We start from the raw sequence: 23,642 nt of genomic DNA on the forward strand, positions 1-23,642 counted from the left end.
AACTCAAGGTACAGATTATTTTTCTACTACTAATAGTACCGCTTCTGTGGGACACAATTTTAAACACATTTAATTTCAAAATTTAAATTTGGCTTACCATAAATTAAAGGGTTTACATAAAACTGATTTGCATGACAGCAATTACTTACATTTTCAATATCTGTGCACAGCAGTGAATGAGAACTTAAATCAAGGACTTGTAGTTGGAGTCTTGCTGCTTCCAGCTCCAAAGACAGATTCTCGGTTTGTTTTCTTTCTGCTGCCAGTTTGCACTCCATCTCCATAGTCACATTATTCAGTTTCTGCTGCCATTCTTTCTTGTCAGATAGATTTTGTTGTTTGAGATGATCTATTTCTTTTCTTTCAGAAAGTATAACTTTTTTCAGCTCTTGTATTTCCTCATTTTTCATATTCTCTTGAATGTGAAATTGGTCTTCAAGCACCTTGATGGCTTTCTCATATGTCTGACACAGCATCTGAAGTTCTTCAATTCTACTCTCAAGGTTAGATTTTCTAGGACTAATACTCCTGAGCTCTCTAGCGGGGTCCAATTTGTGATCATTATGACAATTTTCAACCAAAACTTTTGTTGCACCTTCTGGAATTATTTCTGCAGAACTGTCCAGCTGATTAATTTCCTCTGTCCATTTGCACATACCACTCTTCCAAGTATCAACCACCTCACTTACTTCTATAAAACAGGGACTTTCAAAAAGATCTGAGGAAGAAACCACGGACTTAGTTTCATCTAATTTAGACAGTGTGTCATTTTGGTTAGAAGATAGTGGCACTCTCACAGAATCTATATAAGCATTGCTCGGACCTGTCAACAAGGCAGAATTTTCTGCCTTCAGTTTTTCAATACAAGACTGTAGCTCAGATATCTTTGAGCTCATACTGCAATGTTGTTCATATAATTTTATATGTTCATTCTGGAAAGACAAAAGCTTCTCTCTCACTTCAGCAAAGTCTATTTTAACTTCTTTGCTGGACAATTTTAAATCTTCATAGTCAGAACTGGGTCCAGTACTGCATTCTTTAAGTCTGAAGGACATTTCCTTATTATCAAAATACATTCTTGGATCGCTGTTATCACTTTGATCCGTAAGTTCATCAGGAAAAATAGCTTTCTCCTCTTTTAAATTTTTATCTGCATTCATTATGTTCTCTTTCTCCTCTGCCACTCTATTAGTACCTGTGATGCCATTGGTTTGTGAGTCTTTAAATCCAGAGGCTAATACAACGTTGTCACTCTGCAACCTCTCACACTTTTTCTCGAGCTCACTCAGATTGTTTATCATCACCTGCAAAGAGGATGCCAGCAAGACAGGTGAGTAACTTTCATCCATTCCTCTTTTGGCACAATTCTGGGAAACACTATCATAATTATACTCCAGTGAGTGCCCATCTTCATCTAATACTGTAAGCAGAGAATCTGAGGTTTTCAATTCTTGAACAGACAGTAGTTCTTGCTGCAGTCTCTCTTTCTCTCTCTCACTTTTCTCAAGTTCTACTTCCATGCCTGTTAAAGCAGTCTCTAGTTGCATCACTTCTAACCTGTAGTTCTCTAGGGAGAGTTCTCTGTCCTCAAAATCCATTTGAAGAAGCTCAAGTTTAACTTTGCATTTATTCAGCTCAGCGTCCTTTTCTTCCATGGACTTCCTCAACTGTTCTGAATGGTGTCTCTGTTCACAACTAAGGTCGCACATTAGAGGTTCACTTTTTGTTTCTAGCTCCTTCCCCAATTGCTCCTTGTCTTGACATATGATACCATATTTCTCTTGTATTGTATTTTGTGTTGCCCTGACATTTAACATTTCCTGTCTTAAACAGTCAAGCTCTGTAGAAGGTACATGTTGGATATTGGAAAATTCCAACTGCAGTTGCTGAAGTTCTTGAACTAAATCCTTTTTTATTTCTTCTGAGGCTATTAGTTTACATAAGATATCTTTATTCTCACTAAATACTTGTTTCTCTTGTTCCAATTTAGCTTTCTTTTCCTCAAATTCAATTGTCTGCTCTCTCAGAATGCTCATCATGTTTGCATTTTCCTCTTCCACTGATTTATACTTTGCCTGCAAAACTTTAAGCTCTGTTTTGATTTCTTCAGTTCTTGACTCAATATGTTGTCTTTCCTCCTTGTGTTTTCCAGACATTTCAGAAATTATTTCTTCTCTTTCTTTTAAACTATCAGAAATATTTTTATTTGCTTCCAGTAAAGTTACTTGTTCTTGCTCTAAAGCTTTGCTTAAATCCCTAAGGGTTGCATTTTCTTCAGTAAGTTCCTCAATTTTTTTGCTGTATGAACAAATCATGGAAGACATGTCCTTCTCTGAATCCCATGTTCCAGACATGAGCTTCAGCTGTCTTACTGAATCCTCCAGCAATTTATTATTGATCTTTAAATCCTGAAGCTTAGTTTGTTGGTTTTCTAACCTTTCATTCAGAGTTTGCAGTTGCATGTCCTTTTCCTCAAGAATAGCTAAAGTTTTTTCAACTAATTTCTGACGTGCTGAAATATCTGCTTGCAAATTACTAATGGGCTGTTTAGTTTCTGTCACGAAGCTTTCATGCACCTGTTCTACAGTAAGTAATCTTTCTTCCGTTTCACCCTTCATTTGCAGTAAGTCTTCATACTGCTGCTGCTGATTTGAATTCAGCTGCTTTTGAGCCACTAAGGAAATCTCAAGAGAAGAGATCTGATCTTGTAAAATGTCCAGATCCTTAGTTTTTCCTACTTCTAGAAGAGTTCTTGCACATCTGTGATCCTCAGCAATAGAGTTATTTGCTGCAAGTTGCGTATTATCTAAAACAGTTTTATCCTGACCACTTTGTAAATGAACTCCTCCATCTTCTGTCAATTCTGAAGTATCTTTTGCTTTTACAAGACAACAGATTTTTTCGTATTCACCAAGCAGGTCATGATAACATTGCTCCCTTTGCAGTCCTTCACTTGCTGCTAACTGTAACTTTTCTTCTAGTTCACCAACGTGGTTGGTAAGCTGGAATATTTTACAGGACATACTTTCTCTCTCTTTACAGTAACTTTTATGAGAACATTCTGCTTTCTGCTGAAGTTCAGCAAAAGCTTTTTTTTGTTCTTCGAGTTCTGCACTTTTACATTCCAGCATGGCTTTAAGTTCTCTAATCTCTGTGCTTTTCCTGTCACTTTCAGTTTCCATCATTCTAAGTTTCTCTCTATGCTCATGATTTTTGATTTGCTGACTTTGAAGGGAACTCTCCAAGTCATTAATATGAGTCAGCATACCTTCCTTTTCAGACTGAAGTTTATTTATAAGATAATCATTTTCTTTTTTCCATTGAGAAAAAGCAGTAGCCTCTTTTTGCAATTCTTCACATTCTCTCTGCTTGAATCCAAGGATCCTCTGCAAAGCTTCCAATTCTTCCTCCATTTTACTTATTTTACAGTTTTGTTCTTTAATATGATTATCTTTTTCCTTGAGCAGGTCTTGGGTAGAATCTTGTTGCTTTTCCATGTCAGCTAAAGCTATTTTCAGCTTCTCCAGTGAAAGGGAGCTCTCTTGCTTTTTAGATTTCTCTTCCAGTAACTTCAGTGCTGCTTCCTGAAAAGTATTCTTATCTGTAAAAGAACACACCATCAAATCTTTGCCAGTCAATACTGGCAATCTACTGATAGTTTTCTAGATTAAACACTACTATTTACTTTTACTATTTTCAATTCTTATTCTAGTGCAAAGCATTAGTCTCAAGTTATGCCACTAGATAAAGGGTCATCTACATCACCTTAGGCTATTGGACACTATGTACTCATAGACATTGTCAACTTTCCACCCTGCAGTCTGACACAAGTCTGCAATCCAAGCTGGTCAGTCCTCACTTCTGAGGTGTAACTACCTGTTGTGTCTGTGTCTCACTTTCACTGCAGGGTTTTTTTTTGTTTGTTGGTTTTGTTTTTTTTAACAGGACAGGTCTCATTCCAGAGAGAGACTCTGTTTCTGCCAAAGAATGTCTAATTCTACACAGTCATTTTCCAAATTGTCACTATTGTTCCCTGCCTTGATAGGATCAGACTAAGAACCACCAAGAAAAAGTACAGGGTGAGGCAGGGGAAGGCATTATGTTCCACTAGCTAGGTGGTAAAGGCTGCAAATTTTCTGTACGATCAAAACCAAATCATCAGTTGAAAGGCAATGAAAAGTTTGGTCATTAATTTTAAAGAGAACAAAATCAAATTCAAATACTTCATTTAGAAATCTTCTATGAAGTTTGATTGATACACAGAAACAAGCAGGATGCATGGAACCGAGTGGGAATCTATACCCTTTTTTTAGTCAGATCCAACAGAACTACAAGGTATATTTCAACTCAATTCCTGAAAAACTGTGTTCTCAATTAGAAACAAAACACTGCAAGCAAGACTCAACTACAAGTGGTTAGGCAACATTTTCCTAGCCGCCCCCACCCCCCCAACTCTGTGAAACACACAGAAGAATTACAAAGCAGAAGTTTTCTGGTTTAAATAGAGTCTATGACATTCAGTTTGCTGATAAGTTCAGTACACTTTGATTAATTTCAAAACTGTGTATCTTCAGGAACTATATATGTTCATAGACAAAAATTAATTACCATTTAGGACAAACTCAGTGTTGGTTAAAAACTCTAATCATATCCTACAGTGGAAACCTTTCTACTTAATTCACAATGAAACTTACAAGATTGCAGGAAACATACATCATTAAACATGCAACAATAGTTCTGCAAATTTAAATACATAACTCACTTTTCATCTCTTCTGCAAAATTCTGGCTCTGCCTTAGAGACTGCTTGATCATATCTCGTTCTTCTTCAAGTTCACGGATCTCTTGTAATTTTTTTTCAAGGTGACAGTCAAGAAGGTTTTTCTCCTGCTTCACTTCCTAAAACAAAACCAAATTAAGACCATATTTCATGTGAATTGCCAAGAGATCAAAGAATCCAGTTAATTCAAATCAAAAGAAAGATATTCCATTAGGTCCTATTAAGTCTTTGGGCAGCTATGCCTGGGTTCCCAAGCACTGCTTGGGAACATAAGTTGAACTATTCTTAACTAGTTGACAGCATAGGAGAGATGCTACCATTTGATGTAGTTAGCATGCCCCTTGTTTACATAGAGTAAAGAACTCCACATCACCTGCCCCAAACAGATTGAGACAGGACCGGACATATCCTGCAAAATCCAAGTTGATGAAGTTAGGCTGCTTTCCCAAAGCCACAAAGGAAACAAATCCCTGCAATGGCATCAAAATTAACAAGACATTCATACATCATATTTCATCTATCATCTCACGTAGAAACAAGTTCTCTTTCCACTGAACATCATCATCATGGCAACACTGGTCAAATTTTATTTAGAAGTGGTTACTCTTTCAGAGGGTTGTTTTGCCATTAGGAGTATTTTCTTCCAAATAAATTGGGGGGGGGGGGGGGGGGGGGGGGTAAAAAAAAGAAAAAAACACAAACAAAACTTTGAAACTACATTGCATCTAAGAAGCCAAATAAAAATTCTTTTAAGGAAACAAATCTTTTTTTCTCCGAACTCCTGTGCTGCTGGACAACAGATGGCATGGAACTTGCATGGCTCAATTGGAAACAGGCCATCAATTATTCATCCATTTACTGCTAGCAGATGGGCAGCAATTCACAAAAGGCAAGCTCAAGAAATAGAAAGGTCTGGATGAAAAAAATTAAAAGCTTGCTGGCATGGCAGGCTTGTTTTTGCAACAACATAAATAAATCATCCTCAGAACATGATTAAAATTGTCACTGTCACTAACAGTTACCTTCCCTTCTACTCATAGCCTTCCCTACCCAGTTTAAAAAAAAAAAAAAAAAAATCCAGTCACATATAAGTTTCAATGAAGAAAGTTTTCTAGTAATCTTAACAATAATTTTTCAAAGTAGTACAAGTGTTCAAACTTCTTGCATTCAAAGCACCATACACAGATGCAATACAAGAACATGAACTAAACAAGCTTGTTCATCAGAAAATCTAGGGGGATCTACAAAAAGAAAAAAAAACCCAAGTTTAAGGAATTAAAATGGCTGAAAGGTCCAATTATTTTGATGTGGTGCCAAGATTCCCAATAAGCAGCACTCAGCAAAACCCAGGAACCCATAATTTAATGGACTAAGTATCTGATAGTAACTAGCCATTTACACTTCCCAAAGCTGTAAGCAAAAGAATCAATTTCTTTTCAATCCAGTTACCAATTCTTCTTGTACGTTGTATTACTCAAGTTAGCCATTCTCCAATCATCCCTTGAAAAAGCAAAAACCAAACCAAAGCAAACTCCAGAACCTATATACAGGTAGTAATATTATTCTGGAGAAACTGTCTGCTTACAAGCAGCTTAGAGACTGACTGACCAATTTTTGCAAGAAAAGTTACAGGCTTGCTTGCACCATCAAAATGTAAACTATATGCTAAGATGCCAGAACTGCTAAGCTATTGAGATATCACCATTGCAAAGCTTAGTACTCCTTAGACTAAGCATATCCTGTATGTCTTACAAGCATATCTGTTTTGCAACTTCTTTGGAACACCAGTCTTATTATACAGTAAGGACTAAACACAGCTGTGGACTAACCAGCAGAAAACAACTGTATTCTCCACTGGGCAGTTAGACCATTAGTGTAAGACCACAACAATTTCCCTTTAATAAACAAAAAGAAATGCCAATCTCACTCTCATTTTCTTTTGTTATAAACAAAACCTACTGTCAGCAAAGCCTCCAAGACTTCGAAACAATTCAATGTAGTTTTTTGCATTAAACTTACTTATGAGATTGAGGAAGACAAGTCATGCCCTAACTTCTGCTGACATATAACATTCTTTCTCATGTGCGAGTCTTAAGATAGAGACCTGTTGTGTTACTGATCTCTTCAAATATTACAATCTCCTCCAGATTAAGCTTCTTTATAAATTTATTGGTCACGTTCTAATACAACATCACTGTCACCAGCTGTTCAATTGTCTGTTCAAGACAAACAAATATGAAGAAAAAAATCTGACTATAGTTACAGCCTAATGAAACACTTCCAAGAATTCACAGCAAAAAAAGGTATTTCCACAAATTAGATGCTCTCTGACAAGGGGATCTCAAAAAACTGTATCAAATCTAACCTGACTCCATAATTTCAAAGCCAGAAAGGGCATGAGCCCACAATATCTGCTATAAACTATTTTTTTTTTTTTTTTGTCTAAAAATATGAAAGATTACATTAAGAATGTGCAGAAGCTTGATGGAGATTTTCCTCCTCTGGGATCCAGTGGTAAGGCTAATCAAGATAATTTTTGTTCTTCCAATGTAAGGCACCAGTTACATTTATTTACTAAATAGGTTTCAAGGACCACTATCTGGCATCGAGGCCAAGTGGCATGGAACAGCCCATATCTGTACCACTAAAGTCTTCTGTCTTCCAAAACAGGTGGCTCTAACCAAACCTCTTGCTGGGAATGATCTCAGGCTCATATGAACTCCCAAACTGGGCCTGGGAATTGTAAGAAAGAGTGCTAGTCAGCTGGGCCAAAGCCATGCAAAGTGCTGTTATAACAATTAACAGTATAAATAGTCACATTCCAATAGCTGGGAATGTTCCCAGACATTGTAAACTACCAGCATGAACGTACCTGAAGTTTCACAATATACTAAAGCTGTACCAACGTTTTTGCTGACCTGAACAAACCCCACTGTTTTACTTTAAATTTGTTCATAGAATTTTGACAGGTAAAGTTTTGGCAGAAATTATGCCAGATTTTTTAGATCTGCTCATGACAACAGGCAACAAGCAAAATAAGAGTGTTTAAATAAGACAAACTGTGACATGGATTACATAGGTATTGAGCTCTCTTTCTTTTTTACATCTGATTCTCCAAATAAAGGATAAAATTTACATTGAGAGGTCTCTAGTGGCACAACTGTAATAATTTCAAGTGTAGCTGCTCTAATTGCCACCAAAGCAAAACAATATAACCAAGAAGACAAAGGAAACATTAAAGTGAAAAGACTTCTGCATGTGTGAATATGAGGTAGTATGGCAGCATTCAAAGACTTCTCTGAATTTATCTTCTTTGGGGGGAAAGTTTTTACAGCAGTATGTATTTGTTGGACTGTGTTTCTTCTATGAAAAATGCAGGCTTTTTTTAAAGAGGATCTATTAAGTCTTTGTACAAAATCACTGAGTTTGGCAGCATGTATCAAAGAAGCAGTCAACGATTCTAGAATTTACTTTTAAAATCAGATAAGCATTGATATATTTCTATTTTAGGACCAAAAGCAAGAATGTCTTGAAACAAAAACTATTTTTGATAAAAGATAAGTCCAACATGAACTAGAACCATATCTGCAGCATTACAGCAATGAATCCTAACCACGCAGCCAATTCCACAAATTGCATTAATCTACATGACGTTAGTGAAGACCTCATTTTGTCTTACAACTAAGATACGTAATTAAGATAAACCATACAAGTGTTTAAAGATTGCTTATGGGAAAATACGCTATGTGAGTAAATGCTTGACAGTATTAGTGTTTACAGATTGCCAATTTATGCTATTAATTCTATCAACTACTCCTCTGCATTGGTTACCTCAAAGCTTCTTGTCAAATCAGTTTCCTTAGCCCGGGCTGCTAATAAAGCCTGCTCTGTTCTGCACAGCTTCTGGGTGAGATCACTGGTATCACGTTCCAAGCGTTGTTTCACTGCTATTACCTGTAAGAAAGTTGAAAATCTACATTGTATTCACAGGAATATATAACTTTTTTTTTTTTAAACTCCTGTTCTTGAATTCCAACATTCTATTACAAAATAAAACTACATTATTTTATCCCACCATGAACCTAGCTGCTTATTGCCTTTCCACTCCTTCGCCTCTGACCAGAAAGATGGTATGTCTCTAAAACACAAGTATTTCTAGACTGTCTGAAATTGGATTAATACATCCAACTTGCAGCTACATCACCATAATGATATCTGTAGGACAGAAATGAGATTGGAATGTAATAGCCTTTTTGCTAAGCTATGAGAATCAGAAAGTTAGGATCATAACTGCACTTATGGCTCCATTGACAGAGATTTTATAAAAACTGAATAGGTTTTAGCTCTTTCAAAATAGTCCTATAACGCTCCAGATTAAAAAGGAAGGAAATGCCATTATCTGGTCAAAAAAGGAAAAAAAAAAAAGTCTATTCTGAGGTCATTAGGTAATAAATTAGCTTTCTTGGAGAAAGAACTAAAAGGCACTTATTTTTCTCTCTATGAAATCAATTTCTTCAGTAAGCATATACAAAAGAATGTGCATATAAAGAAACATCCACTGAAAACATTTGACTGACTGTATTCCCATGGCTATAATTCTAAAATAAAACAAGCCTGCAAGAAAGCTGTTGTCAGTTTTAGAAATGCTGTTTCAGTTCAGCCTGCCTGCTAATGGGCCTTCTCAGTATAACTCAAAAACTTGTGGCCCTTTTTAGAAATCCAGTTAGCTCTGCTGCTTTATAGCTGCTTTCAAGAGGTTTTTGAGGCTTTTAAATATTCCTCTTTTCTGGTCACCCACTCTTCAGGCTTGTGCTGCTTTCTAACTTCCTTAAAATTGTGGTTTTGTGATAACTAGTGTGTTCTAATAGCTAGTTGCTGCCAAAGCTGTGGAAGACCTTCTTCGTACTGGTGTTCCTCCTTACACAAGCCCTGACACTCATCTGATTTTGTGGAGAACCAGTTCAGGGAGTTAAACTGATAGCAAACACTTGTGCCTGTGTACACATATGCTAACTTACACACAATTTTTTCTTTGCTCTTTTAGCTCCTGTATCAGCTCTCTGCAGGGTCACATGAGGGGTAGCACTGCTAAAGAAGGAGTGCATGGCCAGGGTGTATGAAATGGGGCTGTTGTTCCAACGGGCAAGTACCCATTGATCAGTTTAGCTCCATCATCAAACTGCACCTCTGCACATTTTCTATATAAGGTGTCTCTTGTGATCAGCCTTAGCTGCTCCTCTTTCAAACAGATTTATTTTAGCTGCAGTGTTCTGCATTCACATCTCCTTCCCTGTGGGAAATGGACTAGCCCCAAACATTTAAAAGCCTGTAATTCACATTTAAATACATAGTATTTCAGTGAGAAACGGTAAATACAAAACAGCTAATATAAACTGTACAAAACATTAATACAAGTCCCCACATTAATTATTTTTTGCTTTATGTATAATTAAATTAAGGCAGTACTGCCGAGACAACTAAATACCAGCTCTACTAGGAGATTTTAATATTAAAAAAGCCTACTTTGTCAAATTCTGCCTGCAGAGCATTGAAGTCATTTTTGGCTTGCTGTAGCTCCTGATTCAGTTTGTTTCTTATCTGGTTGCACTGCTGATCCAGTGTTTGTAAGGAACGTTGCTGACAAGAGAGTTCCTAGAAAACAGTGGTACAGTAGCAAAGAAGTAAACATGTAACTGCAACAAATCTCTATTTTGGTTACTGGAGTGGTAACAACTGATTTTCATTAGCAGATACTGCCTGCTCAGAGACACTTGTGTTACACAGTGAACAACAGTTTAAAAACAACTTCGTGGCATGCTGCAAATGTCACATGGGTAAGAACAGCCCTAACCCAAATTATGTCATCTGCTTAAAAACTCCATTACAGCAACATTCTTATCACAGAAAGGGAAAAAAAAAAAAAAAAAATCTAAAGCTAGTGAAAGTAATTGTATTAAAATTCTTCATCTTAAAGATAAGCTTCATATAAGAATTACATCACACTACAAGTGGACAAATTAATCTCTGCTGTTAATTACTTACTATACTATAGGTTTTTTTTTTTTTTCTAGGAAAATTAAAAAATAGTCTTAAAATAGTACCTAGCATGGGACTGAGCAACAAGATAATCTTACAAGGGCAGTCATGAAAACTGCACAAAAAATAGTGTTCCCAAAAGAGACTTCCTGAAATCTGTAGAAGGACAATATAGTTCATATGGATCTTACAACATGCCAAGTAGGTACCCATTAGGATAAACAGCTGTACTTGTCACGAGGCCTGTTCCTATGCTTTGGACCTTATAGTTGCGATTCTGCACAGATTTCAGAGATTTATTAGGACATAAAACAATAAGAGGCATGAGGGTAATAAAAAGGAATGAAGGAAAAAACCAGGATATTTATCAGCAATAATCACTATGCAAAAGTTGCAATATGCTCTACTAACAAATTCTAAGATGCTTGTGAAGAAAAAAGACAATAAGGCTCTTGTGCTAGGTTCCACAGAAGGGAAGAATCCCTCCCTGAGGGAAATGCACAGATCAAAATTTCCACAATATTACACAAATTTGGATGCCAGAATGTGTAAAATGGAACCTTTAAATTAGACTTGACAGCCAAATATTATAAATAAATGAACATTAAACAAACTTCATAAAAGCCTATAACAGCTCACAGATCACAAACATTACAGGAAAAAAAAAAAAAGAGAGAGTTCTTCACAGCTAATGGCCTTGCTGAACAACCTAGAATAAACAGTATGTGGATTTACATATTAGTCTTATGAAGGCCTTTTTGTTTCTAACTAAAAATAAATTTTGCTTCACAGGAGGAGTTCATGTGCATGGCACCTAAACTGCCTGACATCCAAGCTATCAGCTACTGAGACAAGCCGTAGCAACAAACAACCCATGTGGAGGATGATGTGCTGGTTCTCTGAAAGAATGTCTCAGAAATACCATATTCTTAAATGATCCCACTGAATAGAGTGCCAGTGCCCAAGGAGTATGCATCAGGCATAGAAGAGCCAGTATGGACTGGGTTTGTAAGGAGAAACAGTGACAGAAGGTTCATGGGCCTTCAACCCATCTTTTGATGAATACAATGGCTGCTGTATTTGATTTTTTCAACAGTATTTTTCTCATGCTACAACTATTCAAATACAAAGACCATTTTTTCTTATTTACCATTTCTAGACAAGGTTCAGTATCTCTTTGAGATCCTGGTTTAGCATCTAGACTAACAGACTTTGTGAAACCACTTTTTCACTCTAGAGCATTGGTAGCAGCATTGTTCATCAGCCACTCCAGCAGAATTCCTCTGCCAATTATTTTATCTTTCTGGATATACCTTGGAGAAAATGTTTCAGGTTAGACATTTGACTCAACAGCAGCCTTCTTGAGGGCAATGCACTTACCCAATCCTCAAAGCAAACTTAAAATGCCTATCTGAAATGGCACTATCACTACCAAATCTACATCTTTGATTTCCTAACACTGATTTATGTTATTAAGCTTAGGAAAAAAAAGAATACAAAGAGTTTAGACCTAATCCAAATCAGTGTTAACACTAAACATAACTGCACTCCAGAAAAGTTCCTAGGATACTGTTACACTGTCTCTCTACAAGAGCTGGCACAAAGGAAACAAAAGACATATGCTAAACCCATATTTTACTATCTTCTGAGCATGAACCAAAATTAGAATAATAGAGATATAATCCTAAAGAAATTATTTTCTTGTGTGTGAGATGCATGAAAAATTAACTCAGATTCCAAAGACATAGCTGAGTCAGTTATTAAGTTTGAACTCACATATACATAATTCTGTGAACAATGAAGACTAGTTTCTCATTGATTTGTATCTCGGTCAGGTCTCTCGCAGACATTCTTTATTGTCTAGGGAATACTAACACAATTCTGCATCTCTCCAACAGCTTCTCCCCTCTATCAGGATGTTTGTTTTCAGTTTTTCAGTTACCTTTGCAACTTCTACCTCTCTATCAAATGTGATTGCAATTAACTGAAAAGCAGATACACAAAATAAGCCATGTGATTTCAGCTCCTTAGGAAGTCAAAATTAGAAACTCCTTCTTGCCTTACCTGTTGGTATTCCTTTTCCTTTGCCTTTATTTTCTGTTCTAAAGACTGGCGAGCACTCTCAGCATTTTGTCTTTGGCAATTCAGTTCTTCTGACAATCTTTTCACCTTTTGCTCCATCATTTGGACCTATAATAATTTAGTTATCAATCACAAGTGTTAAAAACCCAAGAGATTTTATTTAAATTTATATGCATTCATATAAAAAGACTGATTTCACCTACTACAATTGTTCTAGCATTCATATAACCTACAGCGTAAGTTTAGTTGGTACCGTATAAATTCTTAGCAATCCAAAGTACTAAACTCATACTTGCTTATGTTAGTGATCATATGTATATATATATATAAAGAACATATATACTTATATATGTAGTTAGGTGTGTGTATATATATTTATATACACACATACATGTATACACACACCAAATCATAAAAACATCTTCAGAAAGTCAATGTCTTCAACAGTCTACAGAAATGTTCTGTACCTGACACTAAAAATAGATTACATTTTCAGTACCTCAGGTTGCTATGAACTAAAGAATGACCACTAACTGCTAAACAACTACACCTTTAGACTGAAAATAACTGGATATTCCACTGAATTTCAGAGTCATTCAGCACATTGATTTGGATAGAAAAAAAGAAGCAACTATCTTAGTCTACTTCAGACTTCGAACAACAACAGAATAGTGTTTTTCACAATTTAAACTTTAATTTAAAAAAAAACAGTAGCCTATGTTCTAGGTTAACTTCCATGTCAAAAGTATTCAGTTTATTATGTTAATATTACGTTACCTAAGACAGTGAAACAATGTCCCCCTAACTCCCTGAACAGAAAAAAGCATTTTTATTCCAAAACCAATCTGTTAATGCAAAATAGGTACAATTTTTTTTTTTTTTTCACCAGGGACTAAAAAAAATGGCAAAGGGTGAACAGGACTGTTTTCTTTTCCAGCAATAAGGGCTGTTTAATGAGTTAGTGAAACAAGAGTCCATCTGTATTATAAGAAAATAAGAAGCAGGTAGTAGTATTGGGATGCCTGGTTATTAGGCACAGACTGCAGGGATCCTGAGCTCCTGTAAGATCACACAGAAGCTTGCTTGCACAAGGGCTGCAGACTTCACAAGATGTGAAAATACATGATAACACAGAGGAGGTGCTGTGGTCGAGGTCTGTGAAAAGTACCAGTGACAGAGATATGCACAAGGGGTGTGCCAAAATTAAATTCAGGCTACGAGGTAGGAAACTAAAACCCAGAATCTCAATGCAGTTCTACATCTAAAGCCTGGGGGGCAGGCAGAGATCCAATTTCAGCACAGGAAAGAAGAAACAGAACAGAAAGGAGCAACCTTCAGATGGCAGGACCGAAGGAACCTTCTAGGACAAGATGCTGCTCTACGCCTTAAGGATGGGCTGCACCTGAATTCAAATGAGGCCAGTCAGTCCTACTCCCCCTTGTCCTTCCCCAGACATGTTCCTAGCTATATAAGCTTGCCCATTCCTTTCTGCTGGATTTAATGCCCCTTTGATTTCTTAGTAAAACAACTCATCTCTCTTAAACCCATAGAAAATTAACAAGGCAAAATTAAATATGTAATATCCTAATCATTTAAGAAATTGAATCAGGTCATTTGGGAATCAAATAAAGACTTTTCCAGAGGAATTGAGCTGTTAGGTTGGATCAGCTGTCTTCCCACAAACTCACCATGATGACAGTGCCTTTATGTAGCCAATGGACTGTGTCAAGAGCATGATTTTACCTTACTCTCAGCCAAGATTTCCCCTAAACCAGTTCCTCACAGAGCTAGCAATACCTGTATGTTGCTGTCTCTCTCAAAAGGCAGACTGATTAACCCTCAACATGCAAAGGTTTATTTGTTAAGGACCAATACAGGAGTTGTGGGAAACAGCAGTTTTCCAATATACTTAGGTAGCATGTAGAAACTTGCTGACAAATATGTACAATTGCACCCTGAGAAGATACGCACAGAAACATCTTTTTTCCTATCTTGCAGATGAATCAAAGTAGTAGAAAAAAAATAAAAAAGATAGATGGAAATATGAAGATTCAAGGAATTATGACATCTGTGCACAACCTGCAAATTTGTCAAATGCTATGCAAAAGGACTTCAGGAAGGTAATGCAACTTGATTAATCAAGAAAAAGAGAAAACTCGTCTTACTTGTTATCTTCTGCAGTTTGAATTAAATTATTTTAGACATGGGTGTTCTTTTCTTCTTTGCATGATTACGAGCAAAAATCTGAATTATTTCTTGGTTTTATATGTATGTATTTAAATACATTCTGTAAATTCTTGACTAAGCAAATTGTAGCATCCTATTGTTTTTTCACTATGAATCCAAACTCCTTAGGGTTAGGTCATGAAATCCCATTTAGAAACTACATACATTCTCAATCTTGCATGACATTTTTACCTAGATTTTATTTTACACGAGTAGTTTACAATCCAAAGACAATGCCCCCACAACATCCTGTAGTATGAGCAACAGGTACTGATTTTCAGCCAAAGTTGCACGGCAGGCTAGTTAAGGTCAGAACTTGCCACCAGATGCCACTGTTGCTCTACGCAACTTGATCAGCAAATCTTTTTCAGCATTCTAGTCAATCTTGCCTGAGGATGAAAAATGTTATCTTCAGGTGGTGTAAGAACCTTCCAGAAAATGAGCAACCGCTTACAAGTATTTAGATTTTTACAGGTAATACGTATCAAACTAACATACACTTCTCAAAACTTGATCCTCAGCAAATGCTCAATAAACTTATCTGAGAACCTTGGTTCTTACTAAAATGGCTGAAAACTGACACACATTAATACTGGGAATGAATTGTAAGGACAGTCAGAAGGTATGTGATGCAACATTTTACCTGTGTGGTAGCTTGATCAAGTTGTGTTCTCATCTGAGTCAGTTTATCTCTGGTTTTGTTCAGAACTTTATCCTTCTCTGTTAATTCCAACTTCACTCTGTCCAACTGCAGTTCAGTCTCTTGCTGTTTATTCATATAGGATTTCTTCACTTTTTCTTGAGCTTGCAGTTGTTGTTCTAGATCTTTAACAGTGGAATTTAACTCTGAATTTTAAAAACAGTAAAGATTAAGATACTTTCTGCTTTGAAAGTTACATCTTGGTACTCAAATTTCCAAGTGTCTACACATTCTAAAATATTTAGTATGTTTGATAACAATGCAAGTTCCTAACACAGGCAGACACCCTGTAAAATGTTCAGCAAGCTAAAGCAAAGGTTTCAGCTCTCTTCTACTACTACATCAATGGCTAAAACTATCAAGACCAAAAGATAGTTGACTCTAAATCAATAATTTCCACTTTGTAATACGAGAACACAGCAAAATGTGAGGTCGGGCATAAATGCTGCAAAGGCAAAGACAATTTGTTCCTCTGCTAGTTTGTTTTTGTTATTTTTAAACACACAGAAACACGTCACTTGACATACCTATTTTAATTTTTTTTATTTTTAAAAGGAAAGATATCCACTACAAATATTTGTTTAGGGCAACTGTGAGCCTCTGCTTCCAAGAAGCTTTTCAGCTATTGGGCATCTGTAAATACACTATTTTATATTTTAATCTTTTTCCTATCCCAAAGCAGCATACATATAAAGCAAAACCAAGTGATCTTGTCACAATATACATCAGTAAGAGTTTACCTTCCAAAATCACAACATAATTTTACAGTAGAAAACATTAGTCAGCTACAGGGAGCGTTATCCAGAATTACTATTATCTGGTAATTCCTTTGTTAAAAAAACCCTGTCTTCCTGATGCTGAATTTATATGGCTTCCAAGTTGAAAATGCCACCTAGATTGAAGTTTGAATAAACAGTTTGGAGAGTACAGGAACTTGTAAAACAGTCCTACAAGAAACAATTAATGGAAAAGCTAGTCCAAATAGTAGGCCTAAGTAAACATTCACCAAATCCACAACAAACCAACTATGGCTACAGAACAGTTCTCCAGTTAAGGAAACTTCCTTTCGCTTTTCCAGTTCATTCAAATATTTTAAATCTATTTGATGTCACTAATTTGAAGATAGAAGTGATGCTTTGAAACAGATACAATGCATAAATCATGCAGATTGTTATGCACAATAGTAGTCTAAAAAAATAATTTTCTGAAGAAATAACACATATAACTGTTGACTGAACTTTAGTTGAAGTACCTGAAGGAAGAAATTTGCTCTTCGCTATATTAAGGGAAGAGCTGACACTAGGCATTCAAAAAATTGCTGCAGCCTGTTGATGGATATTCCTATTACTATTCCATGTCCATCAACATAGTGATGAAAAGATATAATATTTGCAGTAAGTATTCAATCTGCGCTAATAATGTTTAAACTTGGAACCTATGGTGTTACGAATTAGACACTTTTATAATAAGCTATATAATAGGGATTAGGTAACTCAGTACAAGCGTAACATTCAAAATACTCTTCCACTTTCCAATAAAAGCGACAGTTAACTATCTGTGCTAGATGAGGAAAAAAATCATTTACCATTACAACTTTGAAGTGGCATTAAAGGAGCAGTAAAACTTTTCTGTGGAGTGCCACTGAATGATAAGTCTCCTGCAATCGATGTTTGCTGACTTCTCTCAAGCTCACATTTGCATCTGTTTATAGAAAAGAAGCAGCAGCAGAAATTAGTATTGGAAACTAAAAGATTAATTATCTATTTTTAAGAGCCTGAAATACACAAATAAATTATATGATTCTAAGACCTTAGTTTAAAGATCAAGTCAAGACACATCCACTGAAAATTTTTAGGTACTATAATACAGTAATATGAAGAATATATTTTATTTAGAGTTTCAACATATTTAATCAGTTACATAGGAGTCAAAGCTAAAAAACAAAACCAAACAAACCCAAAGTAGATGAAAATCAGTTAGAACTGCTTACTGTATGAAGCTGTAGTCCAGCTAGACACACCCAAATCACTGTAACACTGATAACTTAAAACTCTCACTCTTCAGTAAGCTGCTTTATGTTAGGAAACATACTACTTTTATTCTGTTCTGATACTGCGCACTTTGAGAAACCTATGCATACCTTGTGAAAATGGAAGGGAATGCCCTCCACCCAACAGCGCATTTTTCATGTGTACCATTTACATTGCTACCCAAAACACCACAGCAGACTATCCATTCCAGTGACTTTCGCAAGCATGAAGAGTTACAAGCTCATCCAATGAAACCAGGTAACTAGTCTGAAGGTTATACAGCAACTTTTGTCCTACCCAACGAGCACAGGTTGATAAGACAATGGTTCCAGGCTGCAGGCCATCACATTAGTGACTCCACAACTTGCCTTTCCATTTCCCCCTCCCTTTTACAGCACAACCCCAAGAACTCCTCTCCCAGTAGATTGTCAGTTGCTATGAAGTGGTAAATGATCAGTTATCAGCATAAAAATAAACAGAACCAAATACAAAACTGAAACCTATTGCCAAGATCAAGCTACATGTAGTAGCTGATAATCTTTTATAGAGGACAGCTATGCAAAGTAATACAATGGGAAGGAGAGAATTCAGTAAACTGGACTTAATTTTGGGAATGGATAAATGGAACACATATCCTTAACCCACCACCTCTCTGGCCCAACATTTGACAGCAGATACAGAAGACATGAGTGCAGTTCAATCAGCCGTGTAGAATCTCATTAGATTCTTCCCTGACGGATCTCAGCAACTCCTTACACAAAGCTGGTGTTTCTACATGCCATGAATTGTTTTGTTGAAACTTAGGATCTTTTCACAGAAGTCAAATACTTCAACTATCTTCAGTTTTCCCAAAGTGTGGGAGGGAGGGAAGAGGGAAAAACCAGAAAGACCAAACACAGCTTCCTGTTTATTTGCTTCTATTAGGACATATGAGGCATACCATCCAAAAGTTAAAGGAAGCAGACATACTTCAGGCCATGAAAAAAAAAAAAAAAACCACCCCAAACCAAAACCAAACCATTAAGAAACCTGGTATTACAGACTCACCCCTTTCTGTGACAGTAATTCTTCATTACTAGTACTAACACAACAGTTTATTGCATAGGCAGGATACTCAGCCTTATTGACACACACAAAGTTTCAGAAATACTTCTATTCAAGAACAGAGGGCGCCTCTAGTATGAAAGCAAGTTTAACAGATGACAACATTCACTTCACTATGGGCAACTGTTCCATTGTGTAGCACCCTCAGAGGAAGGCTTTTAGATGTGCCTGGATTACAAAAGATTCCTTTATTGTATGAATTGTATTCCACCTCTATAGCCAGTACACACATACTGTCTCAGTAATAACAGTGTTTAGAAGTTGAGGTGTTATGAATTAGGCACTTCACCAAAGCAACTAGATTCAGTGATTCAGTCACAGCACCATTGTTTTTGGCAGCTTCCTCTTCCACTCCAATAGATGTTCATGCCTCCTTCTTCCAGTGGTCATATTTTATTGGTAGACTTGATCTTACAGACAGAATTGTTCAAGTACTTTCCTTGCAACTCCAAGCTCTTTGCAGGTTACTTTTGCCAAGTGACTCAGTTGTGCTAGTTTTTTGTTTGTTTGTTTAAAAAAAAAAAACCACCACCACCATACAGAATGTATGGTTCCCTTTTCACATGACACTGTAGAATTCCCCCAAATTAGACAGGAACTGTAGGTGCTAACTGCTTCAAGAGGCACACAGATTTATGTAGAAGTCCGTATATGCATGTGTTTATGTAAAAACAGGCCGGTGTTTTGAGATTTTGGTCACAAAATCTGAATGAAGTACAAGATGAAGAGAAACTAAAAGACCATGAAGGATGCATTAAATGAGCAAAACATGAGAAAATAACCATTGTACATAGGTTAAAGACATACAGCAAGTCCTCACCTTTTCAGTTCTTGTTCTAGCCTTTCGATGTCTTTCTTGCTGGAATTCAGCTGCCCTGACTGAATGTTGACTTGAGATTCTTTTACTTGAAGATCATGGGAAATTTTCTGCTTTGCTTTCTCAAGACTATCACACAATTCCATCAAGCTCTGGTTCTCTCTTTTTAGAGTTACAACTTCATTTTTTTCATTTTCAACCTAGTTGGAATATAGACCATTTCAAAAATGTCTCAAGTCTTCTCTACACTTCTGTAGAATTATTGTTATTTTAGTAACACAAAGCTTACATACTGTTATTTTCTTCCTAGCATTTCAAAATCCTAACAGCACTGAAAACCTCAGATATATGCATTGTTTAAATATTCTTGGGTGAGAACAAAACCACATTTCCTCAGATTCAACTTGGTGACTTTAATGATTTCTATTTATTGACTAGACACAAACTAATAAAAAAAACCCCATCGATCCTTAAATACTAGTAATTCACACTAGTCCACATTCTTCACTGATCACCTTGCTTCTCTTTCCAGCCTATCAGTTTTAGCAACCAGAATACTTTGACTCACTAAACAAAGAATGCACAAAGATCATCAAGAGTCATGACTTTGAAATTAGAAATAGAGCCTGGCAGTAGAGATGTCCTTCTCCTCCCCTCCAGCTTCTGAGGGGCAGGTTACAGTTAGGCTACATCTTTGCACAGTGTTATTCCTTTGACTGAGAAGTAGTGAGTATTAGCTGCTGCTTCTGAGAGTTTTAAAGCGCACCCCTTCTTTTTGTTTGGGGAGCACAGCAGTTCCTCTGGATAGTTGAAAAAAGTACCTGGAAGCTCACAGGAAGAAACTCAAAGAAAACTACTAAGCTTAAGTTTTGCTAGAAAGTTGTAGCAGCCTAAAGGGAATAAAAGACAATCTTTGTAAGTTGCCTCTAAGCTGTATTCAAACATTACAAAACAAAATTCAACCAAATGGGTCACTTCTGATCTGAAGCACAGAAGGACCCTGACCAAGAGGGTCTCTAGTTTCCTGGCTAGACAGCTGACAGGGTAGAGTCAGATGAGGTGTAAAATTGCAGCCCTAAAAAAAGAAAAAGAAAACTAAATCCCAAAATACAGTCTCTACAAGGAAAAAACCAGAGAATTACATAAACCAAGTAAAAGATGTTATGTATCTGCAGGCAAGGTGACACAGTAAGAGGCTGTCAACTGTGCAGCTCTGCAGCTGTCATTATTAAGATTTTTAAGAGGCATAACCATAAAGTAATTTCTTTTCCTAATCATAAAGAGATGTAGGAAAGCCTCAAAGTAAACATAAACACCTGGAAATGGACAATCATGCCAAACACAGGAGGCAGGAATTCTATTAACAGTCAATGAGAACTAAACAGAAGGGAGAATATGATGAGTATGAAGTAAGATGAAGATAAGCAGATCATATTTCTATGCTACCTTTCTGGTCAGTCAGTGGGAAGAAACAAAACACTAACTCATCCCCTAACAACATCCAGATAATAAATTTTTATAATTGTGTTTGGCATGGAGAATGGCATTTTAGGGAAATGATTGCAGTACCTATATTACCTTCTGTTTCTGTTTTTGCAAAGCTGCCTCTAAATACTCTAACTGGAATTGTCCTTGCTGACGCTCCTTTTTAAGCTTGTCTACTTGACTTTCCAGTTCATGAATCTTCTGGAGGACTCTGGGGGAGAGGCCTTCTTTCCATTCCTCCACAGCCCAGCTCATATTGACAGGATTCTTGTTTAATACAAAATGGATAGTACCATGCCTGAAACAGAGACAACTACAATTAGACCTTGAAAGAGGTTAAATAAGCCTCCCTTTTAAGTAAATTGCATTTTTAAGCTTAGCAGTGATCAGAATACAGTATTTCACAACCATGCCGGCTTCCTGGTCTAAACACCAAGCAGCAACTTTTAATATTACGTCCTATTTTGAAAGACTTCTGTCCAGTCAAGATGAGATTTTTAAAACCTCACGTTAATCAATCTCCTAACAATAACAGGGTTTATATTCTTATAACTGCATTTCACTGCTGCATTTCAAAAACTTTCTCTCCGCATCTTATTTTGATGTCCACATTGCAGAAAGTCATTAGCACTTATGACTGCATTGTACTTCAGTGGTGTTTAGCCTGAAAGCCTCGTGAAAACCCATGGCTTTGTTTTAGGCAGCAGCTATGCTTCTTCCCTTACAGAAGTTTTTCAAACGAGTACTGCTGAGCTCAGGGTACTGACAATGCTCTCGACTGGCAGAAACAGCTGTAGGACATTTAGTCCATAAATACAAGTTTGACACACTCATATGATTTTTTTTGTTGTTGTTGTAATGACTCCGCCTTTAGAGGATTTGCCTTGGGCTTACTTTCTCGAGACACCAGCACAGCTCAGAGATTATTTGCGAGATAAAAATTACCTCAAAATAGCTAAAACTAGAGATCAGCGACAGACGGACAGAGCCCCCCCAGGACTTGGGGGGGCTCGGGGTGTCAGGAACCTCGCTGGGCTCGACCCCCGCCTCAGGGAGCGGCTCCCCGGCTCTGCGGCCTGCCGTCCCCTCACGGGGAGGGCCCCGCCCTAGGGGACAGCCGGGGCCAGCGCCCTGCCAGCGGCACTACCCGCTCTGTTAAGGCCTCACCGGACGGCGCTGGGGCACTGCGAGGCGCACCGGCCCGCTCGGGCTGCCTGCTGCCCCCAGCCGCACAGAGGCGGACAGCCGCCCCGAGCCCCCGCCCGACCACTCACTCACTCACTCACTGTTAAACGCCGATCGGGGTCCAGCGGCAGTCACCCAAACCCCGGCTGCCGGCGCCCCAGCTCCCACAGCCTCGCACCGCCGGCGGCGACCAGCGGAGCGCGACCGGACGCCGCGGCGGGACGCGCTCCCCGCCGCAATTCAAAGCTGCCGCTGCCCCGGGGGCCGTTTGTGCTCGCCCAAACAATGGGCGCGCCCGAGCGCGCTGATTGGCCCCGCCGCGACGCCGCTGGCCACGCGGACCTCGCCTCGTTAGCAATGAGGGCGCAGCGCCCGGCCGCCTGCCCTCGGGATTGGCTGGTTCGGAAGCATTCAAACTCCATTGGAGGAGGCAGCGCAGGGGCGGGGCGGAGGCGGCTCGTGATTGGCCCCCGAGGCCGTTGCCCACAGCCGGGCGGGGCGACCGGCCGTGAGGGAGCCCCGGACGTCGCCGCCGCGGGCGAAGCCGGGCGATCCACGCCCTCCCGCAAAGCCGGCCCGCCGGAAAGCCCCGCCGTACAGCCCGGCGCCGCTCCTCCCGGAGAGGGCTGTGAGGAAAACGCGGCCGGAGGGGCAGCAGGTGTCAGGGAGGGGGGTAGGGGTGTAACGGCAGCGTCAGACCTTCTATTCAAAATCACTTTCCCGATCCCACAGAGAACCCGAGTAAGGAAAAAGAAAAGGAACCTGTCCCGCTGCTGTCCTGATGATAGCACATTCACTTGAAAGGATCAGCAAAAGGATCACGGAGTGATTTAGTATTCAGCTCTGCCCAAACTGCTCCTGGGCGTTGGGTTTTGGTTTTTTTTTTTGGCGGGGGGGAAGGCAATTCAGCCCAATATTGCACATTTTCTACCCTAAAATAGAAACACAAAGTTAAAAACCCAACACTCTGAGTGTTTTCTAATACGGATCACTGAATGCAAATGGCAACAGCGAAGGCTTAAAGATTTTAAAGCTGCTGTGAACTTCCCCGGGTGCCCGTGACCGGTTTCCTCTGGTGTTCCCCTCCCTGCCCTCCCCCCGAGCGGAGGGGAACGGGGGGGTCGGGTTTGAAACAAAATGGTGTTTTCTCTCAGTCTGGGAATTACTGATCTGATTATTATTCCACATAATCAAACAT

At 38.2% G+C, this 23,642-nt stretch overlaps 1 protein-coding gene across 1 annotated transcript in view; it reads right to left on the reverse strand.

Annotated features, from left to right (window-relative positions):
- The window catches only part of CENPF (centromere protein F), a 36,078-nt gene extending 14,564 nt beyond the window's left edge, over positions 1-21,514 (reverse strand). The window contains exons 1-9 of the mRNA XM_075706978.1: positions 21,353-21,514; positions 19,778-19,974; positions 17,409-17,524; positions 15,767-15,969; positions 12,880-13,005; positions 10,303-10,431; positions 8,611-8,733; positions 4,763-4,898; positions 150-3,601 (exon numbers count right to left, since the gene is read on the reverse strand). Of these exons, the coding sequence (XP_075563093.1) occupies positions 150-3,601; positions 4,763-4,898; positions 8,611-8,733; positions 10,303-10,431; positions 12,880-13,005; positions 15,767-15,969; positions 17,409-17,524; positions 19,778-19,974; positions 21,353-21,514 (4,644 nt within the window). The remainder of the gene's footprint in view (positions 1-149; positions 3,602-4,762; positions 4,899-8,610; positions 8,734-10,302; positions 10,432-12,879; positions 13,006-15,766; positions 15,970-17,408; positions 17,525-19,777; positions 19,975-21,352) is intronic.
- Positions 21,515-23,642: the final 2,128 nt, after the last annotated feature.

Source organism: Pelecanus crispus, chromosome 3, assembly GCF_030463565.1.
Source record: "Pelecanus crispus isolate bPelCri1 chromosome 3, bPelCri1.pri, whole genome shotgun sequence".
Classification (NCBI taxonomy): domain Eukaryota; kingdom Metazoa; phylum Chordata; class Aves; order Pelecaniformes; family Pelecanidae; genus Pelecanus; species Pelecanus crispus.